Source organism: Coregonus lavaretus, assembly GCF_964263955.1.
Source record: "Coregonus lavaretus genome assembly, chromosome: 22".
NCBI classification, from domain to species: domain Eukaryota; kingdom Metazoa; phylum Chordata; class Actinopteri; order Salmoniformes; family Salmonidae; genus Coregonus; species Coregonus lavaretus.
In genome coordinates, this window is record NC_140009.1 from 45,542,453 (window position 1) to 45,563,625 (window position 21,173).

Genomic DNA, 21,173 nt, shown 5'->3' on the forward strand with positions numbered 1-21,173 from the left:
TTCCAGCTCTCACAGACCTGTTAGTTTTTATTTAAGAAGCCCTCCTGTTCTCCACTCATTACGTATATTAACTGCACTTGTTTGAACTCGTTACCTGTATAAAAGACACCTGTCCACACACTCAATCAAACAGACTCCAACCTCTCCACAATGGCCAAGACCAGAGAGCTGTGTAAGGACAGCAGGGATACATTTGTAGACCTGCACAAGGCTGGGATGGGCTACAGGACAATAGGCAAGCAGCTTGGTGAGAAGGCAACAACTGTTGGCGCAATTATTAGAAAATGGAAGAAGTTCAAGATGACGGTCAATCACCCTCAGTCTGGGGCTCCATGCAAGATCTCACCTCGTGGGGCATCAATGATCATGAGGAAGGTGAGGGATCAGCCCAGAACTACACGGCAGGACCTGGTCAATGACCCGAAGAGAGCTGGGACCACAGTCTCAAAGAAAACCATTAGTAACACACTACGCCGTCATGGATTATAATCCTGCAGCGCATGCAAGGTCCCCCTGCTCAAGCCAGCGCATGTCCAGGCCCATCTGAAGTTTGCCAATGACCATCTGGATGATCCAGAGGAGGAATGGGAGAAGGTCATGTGGTCTGATGAGACAAAAATAGAGCTTTTTGGTCTAAACTCTACTCGCCGTGTTTGGAGGAAGAAGAAGGATGAGTACAACTCCAAGAACACCATCCCAACCGTGAAGCATGGAGATGGAAACATCATTCTTCGGGGATGCTTTTCTGCAAAGGGGACAGGACAACTGCATCGTATTGAGGGGAGGATGGATGGGGCCATGTATCGCGAGATCTTGGCCAACAACCTCCTTCCCTCAGTAAGAGCATTGAAGATGGGTCGTGGCTGGGACTTCCAGCATGACAACGACCCGAAACACACAGCCAGGGCAACTAAGGAGTGGCTCCGTAAGAAGCATCTCAAGGTCCTGGAGTGGCCTAGCCAGTCTCCAGACCTGAACCCAATAGAAAATATTTGGAGGGAGTTGAAAGTCCGTATTGCCCAGCGACAGCCCCGAAACCTGAAGGATCTGGAGAAGGTCTGTATGGAGGAGTGGGCCAAAATCCCTGCTGCAGTGTGTTCAAACCTGGTCAAGACCTACAGGAAACGTATGATCTCTGAAATTGCAAACAAAGGTTTCTGTACCAAATATTAAGTTCTGCTTTTCTGATGTATCAAATACTTACAGTCATGGCCAAAATTGTTGGCACCCCTGAAATTTTTCCAGAAAATGAAGTATTTCTCACAGAAAAGTATTGAAATTACACATGTTTTGCTATGCACATGTTTATTTCCTTTGTGTGGATTGGAATAACACAAAAAAAACAGGAAAAAAGCAAATTTGACATAATTTCACACAAAACTCAAAAAATGGGCCGGACAAAATGATTGGCACCCTTAACTTAATATTTAGTTGCACACCCTTTGGAAAAAATAACTGAAATCAGTCGCTTCCTATAACCATCAATAAGCTTCTTACACCTCTCACCCGGAATTTTGGACCACTCTTCTTTTGCAAACTGCTCCAGGTCTCTCATATTGGATGGGTGCCTTTTCCCAACAGCAATTTTAAGATCTCTCCACAGGTGTTCAATGGGATTAAGATCTGGACTCATTACTGGCCACTTCAGAACTCTCCAGCGCTTTGTTGCCATCCATTTCTGGGTGCTTTTTGAAGTATGTTTGGGGTCATTGTCCTGCTGGAAGACCCATGATCTCGGACGCAAACCCAGCTTTCTGACACTGGGCCCTACATTGCGACCCAAAATCCTTTGGTAATCCTCAGATTTCATGATGCCTTGCACACAGTCAAGGCACCCAGTGCCAGAGGCAGCAAAACAACCCCAAAACATCTTTGAACCTCCACCATATTTGACTGTAGGTACTGTGTTCTTTTCTTTGAAGGCTTCATTACATTTTCGGTAAACAGTAGAACGATGTGCTTTACCAAAAAGCTCTATCTTGGTCTCATCTGTCCATAAGACGTTCTCCCAGAAGGAATTTGGCTTACTCATGTACATTTTGGCAAACTGTAGTCTTGCTTTTTTATGTCTCTGTGTCAGCAGTGGGGTCCTCCTGGGTCTCCTGCCATAGCGTTTCATTTCATTCAAATTTCGACGTATAGTTCGCGCTGACACTGATGCACCCTGAGCCTGCAGGACAGCTTGAATTTCTTTGGAACTTGTTTGGGGCTGCTTATCCACCATCCGGACTATCCTGCGTTGCAACCTTTCATCAATTTTTCTCTTCCGTCCACGTCCAGGGAGATTAGCTACAGTGCCATGGGTTGCAAACTTCTTGATCATGTTGCGCACTGTGGACAAAGGAACATCTAGATCTCTGGAGATGGACTTGTAACCTTGAGATTGTTGATATTTTTCCACAATTTTGGTTCTCAAGTCCTCAGACAGTTCTCTTTTCCTCTTTCTGTTCTCCATGCTTAGTGTGGCACACACAGAAACACAATGCAAAGACTGAGTCAACTTCTCTCCTTTTTATCTGCTTTCAGGTGTGATTTTTAGATTGCCCACACCTGTTACTTGCCCCAGGTGAGTTTAAAGGAGCATCACATGCTTGGAACAAACTTATTTATCCACAATTTTGAAAGGGTGCCAATAACTTTGTCCGGCCCATTTTTTTAGTTTTGTGTGAAATTATGTCAAATTTGCTTTTTTCCTGTTTTTTTTTGTGTTATTCCAATACACACAAAGGAAATAAACATGTGCATAGCAAAACATGTGTAATTTCAATACTTTTCTGTGAGAAATACTTCATTTTCTGGAAAAATTTCAGGGGTGCCAACAATTTTGGCCATGACTGTATGTCATGCAATAAAATGCAAATTATTTACTTAAAAATCATACAATGTGATTTTCTGGATTTTTGTTTTAGATTCCGTCTCTCACAGTTGAAGTGTACCTATGATAAAAATTACAGACCTCTACATGCTTTGTAAGTAGGAAAACCTGCAAAATCGGCAGTGTATCAAATACTTGTTCTCCCCACTGTATAGTCTCCACAGCGAGCTGCAGCCTTATCATCTCCAACACCTCACCCTTCTCTGTCTGTTAGCCACAGAAGCCATGGTGTCATGCTGATGTCCATGTTTGGTCAGCAAAAAGGAGTTATAATGCCCATTTGTTATCACATCAGACGAGGAGAGAAATCCTAATTGCCTCAAACACAGACACAACGCTGGGCTGTGTCACGTGTTGGAATTTGCCGGCATGAAGTGACGAGATTAAGCCCACTTATTTTAATACTCTCCAGTGACACCACAGAGATAGAAGGGGAGAGAAAACGAGAGAGAGAGAGAAAAAAAAGAGAGAGAGAGAGAGAGCACAGTTGCAGCAACGGGCCAATCTCACCTTAACCCTTTAAGCCCCAGTCTCCCTCACAAGCATTTGCATGACATCATTAAGAGGGAGGGAGATAAGGCTGGAGAAGAAAACTCATTTACATGGTGTTTCACAAAGGTTATCTGCTGTCGGTTCCAGGTGTGATCCTTTCAGTTCAAGTCCAATCATTGGCCTGTCATAGATAGCCAGTCCCGTGGTCCGAGAGCGGAATAATGTGACTCGGCACATTCTACGAATAACCATGACGATGATATGTATACTTAGCACATTTTTCTTCGAATAATGAACCTGATGACATGAATGTCAATACTATTACTACCACCACTTCTACTACCACTTCTATTATATGCCTACTGCTGCTACCACTACTACTATTACTACCACTACTGCTACCTGTACTACTATACTACAACCACTGCAAAACAATCATGATAATCATAGTACCACTGTAAATCAACAAACTAAAAGTATATATAATTAATGACAATCACAATTTTTTTATTAGAAAGGGGGAATGTCAGTCTGAAAACAGGATGGGTTCCCCCCAAAAAAGTTGGAAGGAATTATCATGTGGAAGGTACAAGGTTCAATTAATTTGTCATGATAATAATACTATGAATATGAATATGAATAATAATACATTTAATTGTTATAGCCCTTTTCATTTCATTATCTCAAAGCTCTACAAAGGCAAAAAAGGCAAAAATCATCATAATAATAATAACAATAATAATAATACAATATAAATACAATAAAAACATAATATTTAGAATCAAGGCTGGTAATAGCAATAGAAGGCTAGGTGCAAAAAATACTTTTCGGATTAGGACTATGAGAAAGACAGTGTTCGATAGATGAAGCTGCTCTCGGATGGTCAGGGAAATGCAAAGAAATCCTTACCACAATACTGTTTACCTCTCAATAATAATAATAATAAGAATAATAGAATAAAAATATGCATTACAACAATAAGTACACATCAGTAAATACACATGAGTGCGGATACAATAATTACAATATGTAAGATATAGTGCAGTACAACCATAAAATCGCTTGCTGTTTAGCAGACTCACCGCTTGGGGGTCAAAGCTTTCCTTTTACTTAGGGTTAAAACCAGTCCTTTTACTTGGGGTTAAAACCTGTCCTTTTGCTTGGGGTTAAACGCTTTCTCCAGCTGGACATTTCATAATTGAAATAGGCTCCAATACAAACAGGGTTGCCTTTATGACTCATATACTACTATTCCTGGAACTAGTGGAAAGTCTTGTGCCTTGCTTTGAAAATGTGAAGAAGGTCAGCCTAACATTAGAGCTTTATCAGTGGTCACCAACCTTTTCTGAGTCTCAGTGCTTAATTTGAGCCGGATCCTGCCGGAACAGGATTTGTCCAGATCCGGTACCTCTCGAGGAATGATTTATTAATTATTTAGATGTCCGCGCTGTAAACATTCTAATAAAAATGATCAGCATTAAATCATGCCTTCTCGTTATTTCTCCCGCCCCCAGAAAGACCATCATGTAAAAGCGCAGTGATCCTTCTATGTAATCATCCTATCCTGCCACACCGATTCCAGACCTGCTCTCTTATTTTTACATAGCGGTTATGGGGAGGGCCAGTGGAGTAAGTAACTGATTTTGACCCAGGTCTTGGTAGTGGTGGTCAACTAGTGAAGAGGTCCCTACGTAATCACTTCACTTAGCCTAGTCTAGTCGTCTCCCTACTGAACTAGAATAGTGGGAAAGCCAAATGAAAAAATTGATAAGAAAAGGCAATTGAGTTTGACATTTTTCAAGTCCAAAAATCCAGAGAAAGATGGTGAATCGTACCCAGAACGAGCCAGAGAACTGTGCCAGAGGAGAGGAGTGAGGGGCAAACTGTTCCTGATGGCGATGCTAATCCTGCCAGTTCAGCATCACCACCAGCACCTCCACTAGCTAGTAGGCCTACTAGCGAGTCAGACTCAGCGGGAGAGGGAGACGGGGAGCTGGGTGGGAGGGGGTCAGTGCATCCACCGACGAAGTGCTCTGAGCAGGTGCAATTTGCACTTCAAGAACAAGCAAATGTATAACCCCTGGCTTGTCATGCAGAATTCAAAGTTGGGCTGTACAACATGCAAAAAGGTAAAGAGCTTCGGTCTAGAAATGACTGGAGGGATTAAACTAGCAAAAGAGTGGGTGGGATGTACAGTAAATTAACATCCTATGCATCAGACGAAAAAAACTAAAAACAAAGAGCCCTCAGAAAAATGCCTGAACCAAGGCGCATTTGGTGGCAGTAAGCATTGTAGACAAGGCCGTCATTGTAAATAAGAATTAGTTCTTAACTGACTTGCCTAGTTAAATAAAGGTAAAATAAAATACAAAATAAAAAAAGAGGACACCCAGGATAACACTCAAAATGAAAAATAAAATAAACACTACCTCCAGAGTCTTCAGAACAGCCTTAGAAGGAGGCTAAACGTCACAGCCACATGCCCGCTCATTGGTTTGAGCAAGAAGTTGACTCTCAGGAGTTAAATTGACTTGACATGGTGAGAGTCATTGTGGAAGGTTTTTAAAACTAAGGTAGGACATTTTGTTTACTTTATCACAGCACAGAACAAGTTTGTAATCTGAATATGTGCTTCGTTTTAACACAAAGGCAGGAGGCCTATATATTTTCATATGTGTGTTCTGCTGTAGCCTACATTGATTTATTTTATTTGAAGTTATATTCCGATATTGTGATATTTGTTGCCTTGAAAACTATATGAAATTTGCATCTTGTAAGCCCCACAGCTGAGTATGTGTGCATATGGTGGGTATTCTGCAGTGTCGTCTAAAAACGTTGCTGTACATTGATGTCTAGAAAATTAGGCTATAAGAAATTCGGACTTGTGTAAGCCCCGCAGCTACACTCAAGTATGTGGGCATACTGCAGTGACGTCTAAAATGCTTTGAATGAATTAGCACCTTGGAGAGTGCTGTCCGTTTCACCACCATAGATAGTAGGCTACTTGGCTGCTACACTGTGTTTGACACTTTTTTCCCTCAATGTGTTCCAGTACCTCAGAACATGGGTCGTTCTTACAGTATTCTCCCTGTACACCAAGTCTGAATCGTAGGATAAATAAAGGGGGCATATAAGCAGTCAAGTGCACCACCAAGTCAGAACAGTAGGCTAAGTTATGAAGGGGGAAGGGACCAAAGTATTAGGGTGAGGGACATAGGCTACTAACAGCTTACTACACAACATACACTTAGTATTACTTTCTTAGCTACAGTATACATTACATATTTCCCTGACATTTTACATAATTTATGCAGCAGCATACAAGACATTTTTGGATTCACCGTTGTGCTGTGCTCACTTGAACAGGAAGGTGGCGTGGCAGTCCTTGTTGTGGGCCAAATTTTGTCATGAAACATTGTCATCAAATTCTGGCCTTCTCTGGATTTCTTTTTTTCTTCAATTTTTTATTTTTGGTGCTTTCAAGACAACTGGGAACTCTGAAAAAAAAACAAGGTAGAATCGTGACGTCAGTGACCTTCAGGTCGGAGCTCTAGAAAGAGGTTCCGTTCAAAAGGTATTTTCCCAGTCGGAGCTCGTTTTTTCCGAGTTCCCAGTTGTCTTGAACTCACTGAAGTCTGAGATTTCCCAGTTCCGAGTTTCCAGTTGTTTTGAATGCGGCAGAAGTCATGCTGGATTGACAGCATGGCCAATGTATTCAACCTTTTCTGGCCCATGGTGTTGCGTGTGAATGTTTATCCTTTTAAGCTTGAAAAAGAGACCCTTAAACCTTGACTTGGACCACACACCCTCTCCACCAAATAGCAGGCAGGGGAAGCAAAATAGTGATTGCTTTGCAACGCTTGCAGTTAGCCACTGGTTCCTTCCAAACCACTCATTGTTGAATTTACAATTTCCAACTTGTTGTGTAATGTCCAATGGCCGATGAGCACCATTACGTTTTATCTATAATGTCTCTTTATATTGCAAGGATTGAAAAGAATTTGCCAGTACATTGCCGAAATGATTCAGGATGATGACTGCTTGTCTAGCTTGCTAGCTAAGATTTTGAAAGTATGATGTTGACATGATCAGTCTAATCAAAGCTACGGTAGATATAACATGATTTGACGTCATTTTATCTGAGGCCAATGACCTTGAGCCTCCTTGGATGGGCACATCTAATGTAAATCTATGGCAGCACCTACGGGGGCTTGAACTTTCCAGATCTCCCTGTAGATTTTGCGGTGACGTATTGTCCCCATGAGTGACTAGAGAAGATTACCAACCCCTACGCTCTGTATTTTCCGCTGGTTGCCCCTCACACACAATAAGCACTGAGCTAGGCTGAAACACCTGCACTTTGGAGCTACCTTACTCAAGAAAGCAAAAAAGAGACCATGTTTGTATGCGGCTTTATAAACAAATTAAATTGGGGGACATTGTATGCACTCACTAACTGTAAGTCGCTCTCGATAAGAGCTTCTGCTAAATTACTTAAATGTTAAATGTTAAATGTGACACATATTAATGCCAAAATAACATGCAAAACAGGCAACATTTTATTTATTTATTTTCTAAACATATGGGAATTAAAACAGGTGGGGCTCACTGGGCCTAATACATTGTCACAGCATATTGGCTATGCTTGGCCTGTCAATGTTGTTCTTCTCAGACCATATTATATTTCAAGCTTTGATAACAAAATAGATCAGTTGTTCTATCCCTTGCAAGGCACAGCGAAGCATAAATTGAAATACATTGCAAATAATTTGCTTTTTTATTTTACTGGACTGATGGTACCTGCATCTGATGGTCAGTCTCAGCGGAGGGAGGGAGAGAGCAGCAGAGGGTCCGCCTCTTATGGTCCCTGCTCTCTCCTTTCCTCCGTTGAGACTGAACAGAGAGAAGGGACACTCATGCACAAATTCATGTTGTTCATATGACCAGAGTAAGTGAAATATTCCTCAATATTAAAATAGACACGACAAGCTGCTAATAATTAAAACGCAGGCCTATCAATAAACTTGGCTACACATTCATTGCAACTGCAGCGCAAGTGGAAGTAGGGAGAAGGGTGTTTTATGTTTTGAAAAAGTGTTGAATAAAAACAGTGTTGACAGTGCTGAATAAAAACTTAAACATGAACTCAGTCATAAAAACAGCAGCTCTTTGCTGTATTATTTGACAGTCTCTCTCTGGTCATTGTTTTAAACTTGATTTAGCTCTCCTGGTCTGCCTGGTAGGAAGAGTTTGTCCCTTCAGATAAATGGTTAAAAATGGGAACATTTTGCCTACCCGGCACAGGGCTTCTGAATCAAATACACCGCCAATGGCGCAATACCAATAAAAAAGAAATAGGAGTGCAAAATGTATTGTTGGCTTTTCTACAGAAATGTTTGGTTTTGTCTCCAGAATAATCTCACAATATCGTCACAGTCACAAGGCCCATTGGCAAGGTCTTTCACTGAGCAATTCTATATAGCGTAACCTATTTCAAATTGCCAAGCATTCAACAATTCAACAATATACTGTATAACAGATTAAATGCTATCTCTAATTTGTGGTGAATGTACAGTATATCTAATGTGTTAGGTGAGGGAAGTAATACAGGTAGTTTTGGTTTTTGTTCTTCATGGTGAATGTTATCATTCACAATCATTCATTTCACGACTGGGTAAGACCCACCAAATGTTTTGGTTCATTTCCAGTACGTTGGACATGAAATGATTTACAAATAAACAGCCCTTTTCAGCTTTGTATACTGATTTTGCTTCCCCTTTCTTGCTTTTATGATTGTTAGATAGAAGAAACCTCCTACCCCAGACTTCCCTTTTCTCGATTGTATGATACTTTAGAACTCACCTAGATGTTAACGGTCATAAGATGACACTCAGGTATCATATATCTTACTTAAGGGCTCTGTTCTCTCTTTTCTTCCCTGTTCTGTGCAGGAGAGGCGTCCGTTCTGCGATACTACACAGTGAACACCATGAATGAGTTCCTGGGCATGTTCGGCTACAACGACCTGCAGGTGAGGGATGGGGATGAGCTGGCCAAGAAGATCAGCGTCGAGAAGCTCAAAGCCGTTACCTCAGGCTCCAACCCGTCCTCCCTGAGCAGCGAGGAGGCCACGCGTCGAGCCCGCTTCTCCAAGTATGAGGAGTACATCCATAAGCTGAAGGCTGGTGAGACCCTCCCCTGGCCCATCCACCCCAACCCCAAACCAGACGACCTCAACTCCAAGCTGGCCCAGGACAAGAATGCTCTGCTTCAGGCTCAGGTGGCCACCTCTGGGGGGTGCCACTCCGGGGCCGAGGGACAGATCTTCCCCTCAAGTCTGGACCGCAAGCAGGGGCAAGGGCAGGTTCACAACATTGAGCACAACCCTCCACCACCCAACCCCACCTCCCACCTCCAGGACTTGGCCTCCCGCATCTCCAAGTACGACTCCTTCATCCAAAAGCTGAAGATGGGCGAGAGCTTGCGGAGCCAGCAGAACGGCAATGCCTACAAGAGGCCCTCCAAGTACGACCTGGAGAACATCAGGTACCTGCACCTCTTCAAGCCCGGTAAGGGGAACCCCTACAAAACAGGAAAGGTGAGCCGCCCGTCTAAGTACGACATCAAGAATATCCAAAAGTTGATGCCGGGGAGGCCCGAGCCCTCGCTGATGCCCAGCATTCTGTCTGCCACGCCGGGGAATGGAGGGACGCAAGGCACCCCTACCTCGGCCTCCTCCGCCGGGGCCACTGGCCACCCAGAGCTCACCATGGATCAAATGGGCCACATGGGCTTCAACACGTCCGACTACGTGAAGTCCAGCTTCTCCAAGACCGACTCCATCACCACAGGCACTGTATCCTCTGTCAAGTAAGAACCTCTTCAGATGACTTGAAAGACACTTTAGCTGAAAGGCACCACTAGGTACAGTAGATCTGCATGAGAAGCATGCTAAGCTTCTCTCACACAGCAATATGAATATGTGTACTGCAGGGTTTCTTAAACTATGGGTCGGGACCCAAAGTGGGCCCCAGGGTATGTTAGAGGTGGGTCGTGAGTAATGAGAATACATCTATAATCACACACTATTTCTTCTTAATTTGGTTCAATGGAGGACGATTTGAGTCACGGGAGGACGGTCAGTTTCTCATTTGGATCTTGAGCTGAAAAAGTTTAAGAAGCCCTGGTGTACATGCTTATATTAAGGTAGTGTTTTTTCAAGTCATACATTTTCTTGAATGAATTATGAGATCCCAGTAGTGGTGACTGAAAATAGTGAAAATGGGGTGCTCATGACAAAAATAGTCCAAGGAAATAATGAAAATGTTGTTCTCTTACCCAGTTTTGGTAATTGCATCAAAAGATGGTTATGCAAACCTCCTTGAATAATTAAATCAAATAGGCCATCAATTGAATCCTCCCGTTCTTATTTAGCTCATGTTTTCAAAAGATTACAGGTTTTTAATGTTATACAATTCTCCTAAATTGTGTCTCTGTGCGACACCTTGGAGATAATGGGCGTCTCACATACACTTAACTGCCACTGCGAGTCAGTTTGCCTAATGCAAAGGTAATTGCCACCTCCACAACAGCCAATGTGAATGTAGGGTGAAATAGTGCATGGCGCCAATAGATTAATGACGTGATGAGTAGCGAAGGCCCATTAAGTGTTTACTTGCTGGGCGCTCTCTGCGGAGACTGATTTAGCACAGTCATCATAAAGTGACTGACTTCCTCCTTCGGCTGGGGAGGAACAACTCTCCCTTTAATTACTTTGGAGTTGTGACTAACCTCCCTGAGATTTAAAGGGGCTAGGCTTAACACTAACACCACAAGCCCGAGTACACTCTGAAGCAAGCAAACAAGTGGGTTTGGGGAGCTAGTCCTTGTTAGCGCTAGCAAACAAAGGGTTTGGGAAGATGGCCGGGATTAGCTCTACAGTGAGAGAAAAAAGTATTTGATCCCCTGCTGATTTTGTACGTTTGCCCATTTACAAAGACATGATCAGTCTATAATTTTAATGGTAGGTTTATTTGAACAGTGAGCGACAGAATAACAACACAAAATCCAGAAAAACGCATGTCAAAAATGTTATAAATTGATTTGCATTTTAATGAGGGAAATAAGTATTTGACCCCTCTGCAAAACATGACTTAGTACTTGGTGGCAAAACCCTTTTTGGCAATCACAGAGATTAGACGTTTCTTGTAGTTGGCCACCATGTTTGCACACATCTCAGGAGGGATTTTGTTCCACTCCTCTTTGCAGATCTTCTCCAAGTCATTAAGGTTTCGAGGCTGACGTTTGGCAACTCAAACCTTCAGCTCCCTCCACAGATTTTCTATGGGATTAAGGTCTGGAGACTGGCTAGGCCACTCCAGGTCCTTCATGTGCTTCTTTTTGAGCCACTCCTTTGTTGCCTTGGCCGTGTGTTTTGGTTCATTGTCATGCTGGAATACCCATCCACGACCCATTTTCATTTACATTTTAGTCATTTAGCAGACGCTCTTATCCAGAGCGACTTACAGTTAGTGATTACATATATATATATTTTTTTTTTATACTGGCCCCCCGTGGGAATCGAACCCACAACCCTGGCGTTGCAAACGCCATGCTCTATCAACTGAGCTACATCCCTGCCGGCCATTCCCTCCCCTACCCTGGACGACGCTGGGCCAATTGTGCGCCGCCCATGAGTCTCCCGGTCGCGGCCGGCTGCGACAGAGCCTGGATTCGAACCAGGATCTCTAGTGGCACAGTTAGCACTGCGATGCAGAGCCTTAGACCACTGCGCCACTCAGGAGCTGCCCTGGCTGAGGGAAGGAGGTTCTCACCTAAGATTTGACGGTACATGGCCCCGTCCCTTTGATGCGGTGAAGTTGTCCTGTCCCATTGGCAGAAAAACACCCCCTAAGCATAATGTTTCCACCTCCATGTTTGACGTGGGAATGGTGTTCTTGGGGTCATAGGCAGATCCTCCTCCTCCAAACATGGCGAGTTGAGTTGATGCCACAGAGCTCGATTTTGGTCTCATCTGACCACAACACTTTCACCCAGTTCTCCTCTGAATCATTCACATGTTAATTGGCAAACTTCAGACGGGCCTGTATATGTGCTTTCTTGAGCAGGGGGACCTTGCGGGCGCTACAAGATTTCAGTCCTTCATGGCGTAGTGTGTTACCAATTGTTTTCTTGGTGACTATGGTCCCAGCTGCCTTGAGATCATTGACAAGATCCTCCCGTGTAGTTCTGGGCTAATTCCTCACCATTCTCATGATCATTGCAACTCCACGAGGTGAGATCTTGCATGGAGCCCCAGGCCGAGGGAGATTGACAGTTATTTAGTTTTTCTTCCATTTGCAAATAATCGCATCAATTGTTGTCACCTTCTCACCAAGCTGCTTGGCGCTGGTCTTGTAGCCCATTCCAGCCTTCCAGTCTACAATCTTGTCCCTGACATCCTTGGAGAGCTCTTTGGTCTTGGCCATGGTGGAGAGTTTGGAATCTGATTGATTGATTGCTTCTGTGGACAGGTGTCTTTTATATAGGTAACAAGCTGAGATTAGGAGCAGTCCCTTTAAGAGTTTGCTCCTAATCTCAGCTCGTTCCCTGTATAAAAGACAACTGGGAGCCAGAAATCTTTCTGATTGAGAGGGGGTCAAATACTTATTTCCCTCATTAAAATGCAAATCAATTTATAACATTTTTGACATGCGTTTTTCTGGACTTTTTTGTTGTTATTCTGTCTCTCACTGTTCAAATAAACCTACCATTAAAATGATATACTGATCATTTCTTTGTCAGTGGGCAAACATACAAAATCATCAGGGGATCAAATAGTTTTTTCCCTCACTGTATATAGCTCTATTAGACATTCCTTGATAGCTTGTTTGATTGCTTTTTGACCTTTTCTCTAGTTAGTCAAGGCCCTATTATTATATAAAATTCTCCCAATTCCAGGCACTTAGGCACTGTTCTTCCAGGCTTTGCCCACATAGGTCTTCTTCAGGCTTTAGGGTAGCAATGGGTGTAGGCTGTAGCTGTGTGGTAGGGGGAAATGCTAGAGAGAGCACCCTTCTCAGGGAAGCTTAACCCAAAGTCATCCCCAGTGTGCACACATACCGTGAAATATAGAAATGTACAGTGCCTTCGGAAAGCATTCAGACCCCTTAATTTTTCCACATTTTGTTAGTTTACAGCCTTATTCTAAAATTGATTTAAAAGTTTTTCTACATTCATCAATCTACAAACAATACCCCATAATGACAAAGCAAGAACAGTTCTTTTGACATTTTTGCTAAGATATATATATATATATATTTTTTTTTTAATGGAAATATTACATTTACATAAGTATTCAGACCCTGTATTGAGTCCTTTGTTGAAGCACCTTTGGCAGCGATTACAGCCTCGAGTCTTCTTGGGTATGACGCTACAAGCTTTGCACACCTGTATTTGGGGAGTTTCTCCAATTCTTCTCTGCCGATCCTCTCAAGCTCTGTCAGGTTGGATGGATAGCTTTGCTGCACAGCTATGTTCAGGTCTCTCCAGAGATGTTCGATCGGGTTCAAGTCTGAGCTTTGACTGGGCCACTCAAGGACATTCAGAGACTTGTTCCAAAGCCACTCCTGCGTTGTCTTGGCTGTGTGCTTAGGGTCGTTGTCCTGTTGGAAGGTGAACCTTCGCCCCAGTCTGAGGTCCTTAGCGCTCAGGAGCAGGTTTTCATCAAGGATCTCTTTGCAATTTCATCTTTGCCTCGATCCTGACTAGTCTCCCAGTCCCTGCCGCTGAAAAACATCCCCACAGCATGATGCTGCCACCACCATGCTTCACCGTAGGGATGGTGCTAGGTTTCCTTCATTTGTGACGCTTGGCATTCAGGACAAAGAGTTCAATCTTGGTTTCATCAGACCAGATAATCTTGTTTCTCATGGTCTGAGAGTCTTTAGGTGCCTTTTGGCAAACTCCAAGCGGGCTGTCATGTGCCTTTTACTGAGGAGTGGCTTCCATCTGGCCACTACCATAAAGGCCTGATTGGTGGAGTGCTGTAGAGATGGTTGTCCTTCTGGAAGGTTCTCCCATCTCCACAGAGGAACTCTAGCGCTCTATCAGAGTGACCATCGGGTTCTTGGTAACCTCCCTGACCAAGGCCCTGCACCCCCGATTTCTCAGTTTGGCCGGGCGGCCAGCTCTAGGAAGAGTCTTGGTGGTTCCAAACTTCTTCCCTTTAAGAATGATGGAGGCCACAGTGTTTTTGGGGACCTTCAATGCTGCAGGAATTTTTTGGTACCCTTCCCCAGATCTGTGCCTCGACACAATCCAATTTGGGGACTTTCAATGCTGTAGGAATTTTTTGGTACCCTTCCCCAGATCTGTGCCTCGACACAATCTCTGACATACACTGTCAACTGTGGGACCTTATACAGACAGGTGTGTGCCTTTCCACATCATGTCCAATCAATTGGATTTACCACAGGTGGACTCCAATCAAGTTGTAGAAACATCTCAAGGATGATCAATGGAAACAGGATGGACCTGAGCTCAATTACCAGTCTCATAGCAAAGGTTCAGGATACTTATGTAATTAAGGTATCCCCCCCAAAAAACTGTTTTCACTTTGTCATTATGGGGTATTGTATGTAGATTGCTGAGGAGTTTTTATTAATTTAATGCATTTTAGAATAAAGCTGTAATGTAACAAAATATGGAAAAAGTCAAGGGGTCTGAATACTTTCCGAAGGCACTGTATGTCCATACAAATCTATGTAATCCAAATACATTTGCAAATGTATGTCATGCATTAAAATAAATTTCAAAATGCATACAAATAAATTAAGTTGCCAATTTGTAGCTCACGTGGAGCTAATTATCAGCAGGACCTCTGGGGGCAACCACGCCTCACTCTCAAGGCAGGTCACATCTCAGTCAGTACCATGAAGAGGGTTGTGTTGGGGGCAGTGGCGGCTCCTGAAAAAATTCTCAGGGGGGGCAATTTTTCTGATGATTTAGGTGACCTACACACATTTTAAAAAATATATGTCCAGCAACAACATGAAAACAGGGGCAGCATATAAGTCAATACTGATAAACACATTACTTGCTTCAAAAAGGCCTCATGGTTGAATTGGAAATATGTGCACCTGAGCATAGTTCACATCAAGCAAGCAAGAGCTTTTGATAGAGGCTACTGAAAACATTGATGCAAGTTATTGGTAATAAGACATTTTTATAGACTTCCATATTCTGCCCTCTTGTATAGATTTGTGAAAATGAACAGTGATAGACATTTTGCCTGAAAACAGAATTTGAAAATAATTTCTAGAAAAGGTAAACACAGCTATCTGTATAGCTTTGTAAAAATGAACAACCATATTCTGGCCAATTGTATAGATTTGTAAATATGAACAACCATATTCTGGCCAATTGTATAGATTTGTAAAAATGAACATGAACAGATTTTTTATTTTTTTTTACTAAAAAAAAAATGAAAAATAACTATTTTAAACAACATCAACTGTGAACTGATTTGGGCGTGTGTGTGTTAAAGAGACAGACAGGGAGGGACAAAGAGAGAGAGAGGCTACATTACTTGTACTGAAACTGTTCTCTTCTCTCTTTCAATGCAGCAAAGCGGTCAATGACTTTCTCATTGAAATCAGGCATGCTGAGGACTAGTTCCCTCTCCATGGAAAGCATGGCCAGTGCATTCAGACGTTCCTGGCCCATTGAATTTCGCAGGAATGTCTTAACTCGTGTCAAAGTTGAGAAACATCTCTCAGCTTCAGCTGTTGTCATGGGAGTAGTTATGAGGATGTTCAACAGAGTCACAGTCTCAGAGAACGTCTCCTGGAGGTTGTAGCTCATGAGAACCTGGTACAGTGCCAGTGCACCACAGCAGCCCTTGAATTCAGGATTATCATAGATCAGAGATAGTTCTGTCTTGAGCTTTGCCTTGCTCAGCATGGGGTATGCATTCACAGTGGCATTCAGAGCCTCATCAGGAAATGAATGGCAGTACCTTTCAAACATGTCTGCTTGCAGTAAGGTAGCACTCACAAGGTGGCCAGAGAAAGAGAACCTTTCTTTGGTGTGATCCAGGATGGTGTTGCAGACCTCTTCAGACAGCCTCTGCTTCTCCTCTTCTCTCAAAGCTGTTCTGGGTCTTTTGGCTCCTGTTGCTTCTTGCAGCTGCTGTTGAGAGGAGTCCCTGAAGGCAAACAGACCAATGTGTTTGTTGGCTTTGTACAGTATTGTTGTCTATGTGATGCACAGGTATATGCAATGTATCCATGTATAGTACAAATACTTCAGTTCCACTTAAAATGGGCAGGGATGCATAAACTCTTTAGTGTTTAAGTTAGCCTTTGTGTCTCACATAGCCTGGATGTTCAGCACAGTATACAGTGGTGCTCATAAGCTTATGAGCCCATGCTAAAGTTGACTAAAAAGAGGAATAAAAAGAAAAGAAAATTGGTGTCCTTAAAGGTTGGATTTTCCAACGTTTTTAATTAAGTCATTAAGATCAATTTCCAAAAGATGATTTTTTTATTTTTTTATTCCTCTTTTTAGTCAACTTTAGAATGTGTTAATACACTTATGAGCACCACTGTACAGTACACATAGTATATAAAATAAGCTAGATTACACCACTGGCCATATATAATGAGAATAATGTAATTTCAAACACAAATGCAGTCTCCTTTCATGCATACATTTTCAAATAAAGCTCTGCTTTGAGAAAGATCGAATGATATTGTTTAATCTTACCTTATGTCCTGCACACTGCTTGTGAAGCTGTCGAGGGCACGTTTGATGAAGACAGCATCGATGTCCTTCTTCTGTAGCTTCTGGTACAGAATGTCGACGTGGGGCATGATTTTGTGAAAAAGCCCCAGGAAAAAAATAACATCTTCATCATGTAGCATCCTCACGTAGCCAGATGCCTCTCTCACGGTGGGCTGGTCAAATGAACCCAATGAACCCGTCCAGATGGCTTCAAAACATTCTATGAGGTCGTCTCGATTCTCGTAGACAGTGTTCACGACTCTGCTGTTAAAGTTCCACCGTGTGGATGAAGGTCTGGGCAGTCTTCGTGCAACAGTCTGGTCAAGAATGCTGGTGCGTTTGGGTGACCGGGAAAAAAAAGTTGCAATCCCGCTCAGATCGGAAAAGAAAATGTTCACTTTTTTGATGCGAGAAGTAGCTTGCTGCATGATCAAATTCAGCTGATGCGCATAGCAATGCACGTAATGGGCATTCTTGAAATGCTCACGCACCTTTTGCTGCACACCAGCCTTCTCTCCCCTCATCACACTGGCTCCATCTTAAGCTTGCGCAATGAGTTTGACTTTCTCGTCGTCGGCAAAAAGACCGTTCAGTCTCTCCAAAAGCACACTGGCGATTGAGACTGAGGTTGATTCCGAGATGGGAAGGAACTCAAAAAAGCGCTCCTGCACTTTGTGGTTGCTATCTATGTACCTCAGCACAAGCACCAGCTGTGTCTGTGTAGAAACGTCCGTGGTCTCGTCAGCTTGGATAGCTACGAAGTTCGCCGAGTTCACCTCCTCCACAATATGATCCCTCATGACCGCTAGCATACACTCCAGTAGCTCGTTTTGAATGGTCTTTGATGTGCCCTTGAAAACTTTAGCATTTTTAAGATGGTCATCAAACACCTCATCTAATTGTGCCACAAAGTTGACAAGTCCAAGAAAAATACCAGGGTTGGTGGAGCCCTCAGTTTCATCTTTGCCTCGCAAAGCTAACTCAAACACTCCGCAAAACTTCACACACTGGATTAGCCGGCTGAGAATGTGGCGGTTCTTGCTAACCTCATCGTTGTGGCGGCGGACAGCTAGCCTGTATCCCTCATCCAGTTGAGTGGCAATGTTCACTCTCCCCAAAGCAGACAATCTCAAACAGCTATCCATGTGGGTCTTTGACAGCTCATGTTTCTTAATCTTTTCTGAAAGATGGTGCATGTCCGTTACACCAGTCGCTGTCCAAGCATGCTGTCTGCCTTGCCGCCTTCAGGGTGAAAGAGTAAGCAGGGGTAGCAGAAGACTGCATTAGCTACATCGCAGCCTGCTAGCCAGGTTTTTCGTTCGTACCAATTTTTGGAAAATCCTCGGGTGTAGGACTTTCCCCCTTTAGTAGAAACCTGTTGAATTATTACATTTGGTCTGGGAGGTCCTAATTGTTTCGTTGCCAATTTATCTTGATTTGTTCGCCGACAAAAAGGAACTTCTTTCAAAGAGACAATCGAGTTGCACTGAACGCTAGCCATCTTGACAGTAGTACGTGAATTGATTGACGCTGCTACTCGCTCTTTTCTTAGTTATGTTCATGGTTACTTATGTTACGTATGACGAAAGCGCGTAAGTGCAAGCCCTCCCGGAACCCATAGAGATTGTATTGAAAGCTCTGATATTTGAAAAAAATAGATTTTACATGAGAGTCTATGAGAGACTTCTGGGGCGATTTTCAACCTGACTGAAATCGCCCCAAAAGGGGCGGGGGCATTTGAAGCACGACTTTAGCCTGATTGGACATTTAGTGGCAGATCAGACATCTAGATTAGAACACTGATAACTACTGTTGCCGTGATATAATTGATTATAAAAAAATCCCTTCCTTTTCCCGTTTGGCGGTGCGTCGCCCATATCGCCCTAATGAACACACCGCCCCTGGTTGGGGGAAACATCTATCCTGAGTTTAAAGATGTCCTCCAGCGATTTTTGAACTTTTACTGTTGAAAAGCGATATTTCAAGTATAAATAAAGTAAAGTACATGGTACAGAAACTAAATGGTACAGAAATATGTTTTGAGCAAAAAAGTGTTTTTTAGACACAACTGCAAGGAGTTGGTCTAATGGGAATCTGTGCTCTCTTGAGGAACAATAGAGGCGCAATACAGAACAAAAGAGGAAAGCCCCCCCCCCCCCACTTGTGCTATATCATGACTTACCTGGACTACCTATTGAGATGTGCCATTTGTTAAGTAAATCTGGTGTAAAATTAGGGTAAAAATGAGACTGGTGTGCCACTTTAAACTTGCGTTTCTGTTGATTGAACTCAGTCCCCACCCCCTATTGGTTCTACCCAAATTGTCGCCAACTGAAACAACGCCTTCTGTTCCATTGAACCCTGTCTACTCCTTTTGTTTTAAGTCAGTCCATAACCCTGATGAGACAACATGACAACAGCCTTTGGAGGCAGGGACCTTAGGAATGTTTAGAAAATAAGTTTTTTGGGAACTTTTGCATATTCCCATTTTGTAGATTAGCATCTGATCGCTCTCCAAAATAGCCCCATACATGATTAATGTGTTTACCCTGCCTTTCATTGTTGGGATGGCATGCATCAAAGTGTGTTTATACCTTCCTGAATCATACCCGCGTGAAAACCGCTGTTCTGTTGCAGAAAATGTATATTGATAGCCCGTAGTTTGAAATGTCTTGAAAGTAAATATTTTGTTAGTTGTCTTTATTAACAATGCGTCCAATCCCCCATTAATCGTGTCTATTCTGTGTTTGCTTGCATTAGGAATGGCCTACCACCGGAGAAATCTGTCACCGAGGACATCAACCTGTACCAGAAATATATTGGCAGGTATGTAAATCCACCCTCTCCAGTGGAACAAATGTTGTCCCAGACATTGAAACTAGAAAGGTGATTATCACTTGTTTATTTGTTCACTTTAAAAATAAAGGATAATGTGGCTTTGGCGTTAATGATTACTTCTCCAATCCATAACAAATCAAAGCCCTGGCACTGAAATGTTCACAGTGCACATACACACACACACATACGCACACACAAAACCTTCCTTGGACTGATTACATTTTCCAAGAAGATTTAATTAAGGAATTTTTAATGAGGCTTCTGCTGGCACTGCCAATAACTGTTTTGATATTTGCGCTGCATAATGCATCAAATTTGTCTAGTCATCTTGGGAGTTGATGCGCAAGGAGGCCAGATACAGTTTAAATGTCCATTTTGGGGAGAGAGGGAAAAAGAGAAAAGGGCAGAGGATGAAGGGAGGAAAAAAGACAGAAAAGGAGGACCAAAAATACGACTGGGGTTATCTGGGGTGCTGTGGGGAGAGGGGGGGGGGCACAACTAATGAGCGCAAACTTATGCTAAAAACCCAGCTTTGTAATCGTTGTCGACTCCCCCCCCACCCCCCGAACCCCACCCCCTTGCATAAAGGGGGGAAAGTTTGATGTTTTAAAGAGCTTCCCTGTTAGTGTTTAGTCTCAGTTTTCCCTCTTTAAATCCTTTCATGCACCCACTATTGCCGCAGCTCTTTGATCTGCGTTCTTTCTATTGTAACGGGAGATGCGCCACAATCTCTGTACCGTGGCAATATTAATATTTAATCTGCAGCTGAATACAGTGAGGGAAAAAAGTATTTGATCCCCTGCTGATTTTGTACATTTGCCCACTGACAAAGAAATGATAATTCTATAATTTTAATGGTAGGTTTATTTGAACAGTGAGAGACAGAAAAACAACAACAAAAATCAAGAAAAACGCATGTCAATAATGTTATAAATTGATTTGCATTTTAATGAGGGAAATAAGTATTTGACCCCCTCTCAATCAGAAAGATTTCTGGCTCCCAGGTGTCTTTTATACAGGTAATGAGCTGAGAGTGCTCCTAATCTCAGTTTGTTACCTGTATAAAAGACACCTGTCCACAGAAGCAATCAATCAGATTCCAAACTCTCCACCATGGCCAAGACCAAAGAGCTCTCCAAGGATGTCAGGGACAAGATTGTAGACCTACACAAGGCTGGAATGG

The 21,173-nt window shown here is 42.9% G+C and overlaps 1 protein-coding gene across 1 annotated transcript in view; it reads left to right on the forward strand.

Annotated features, from left to right (window-relative positions):
- The window catches only part of LOC311149594 (zinc finger protein castor homolog 1-like), a gene marked incomplete at its 5' end in the record, with an annotated part of 113,827 nt that overhangs the window by 39,755 nt on the left and 52,899 nt on the right, over positions 1-21,173 (forward strand). Inside the window, 2 exons of the mRNA XM_084186768.1 lie at positions 9,319-10,237; positions 19,913-19,978. Of these exons, the coding sequence (XP_084042894.1) occupies positions 9,319-10,237; positions 19,913-19,978 (985 nt within the window). The remainder of the gene's footprint in view (positions 1-9,318; positions 10,238-19,912; positions 19,979-21,173) is intronic.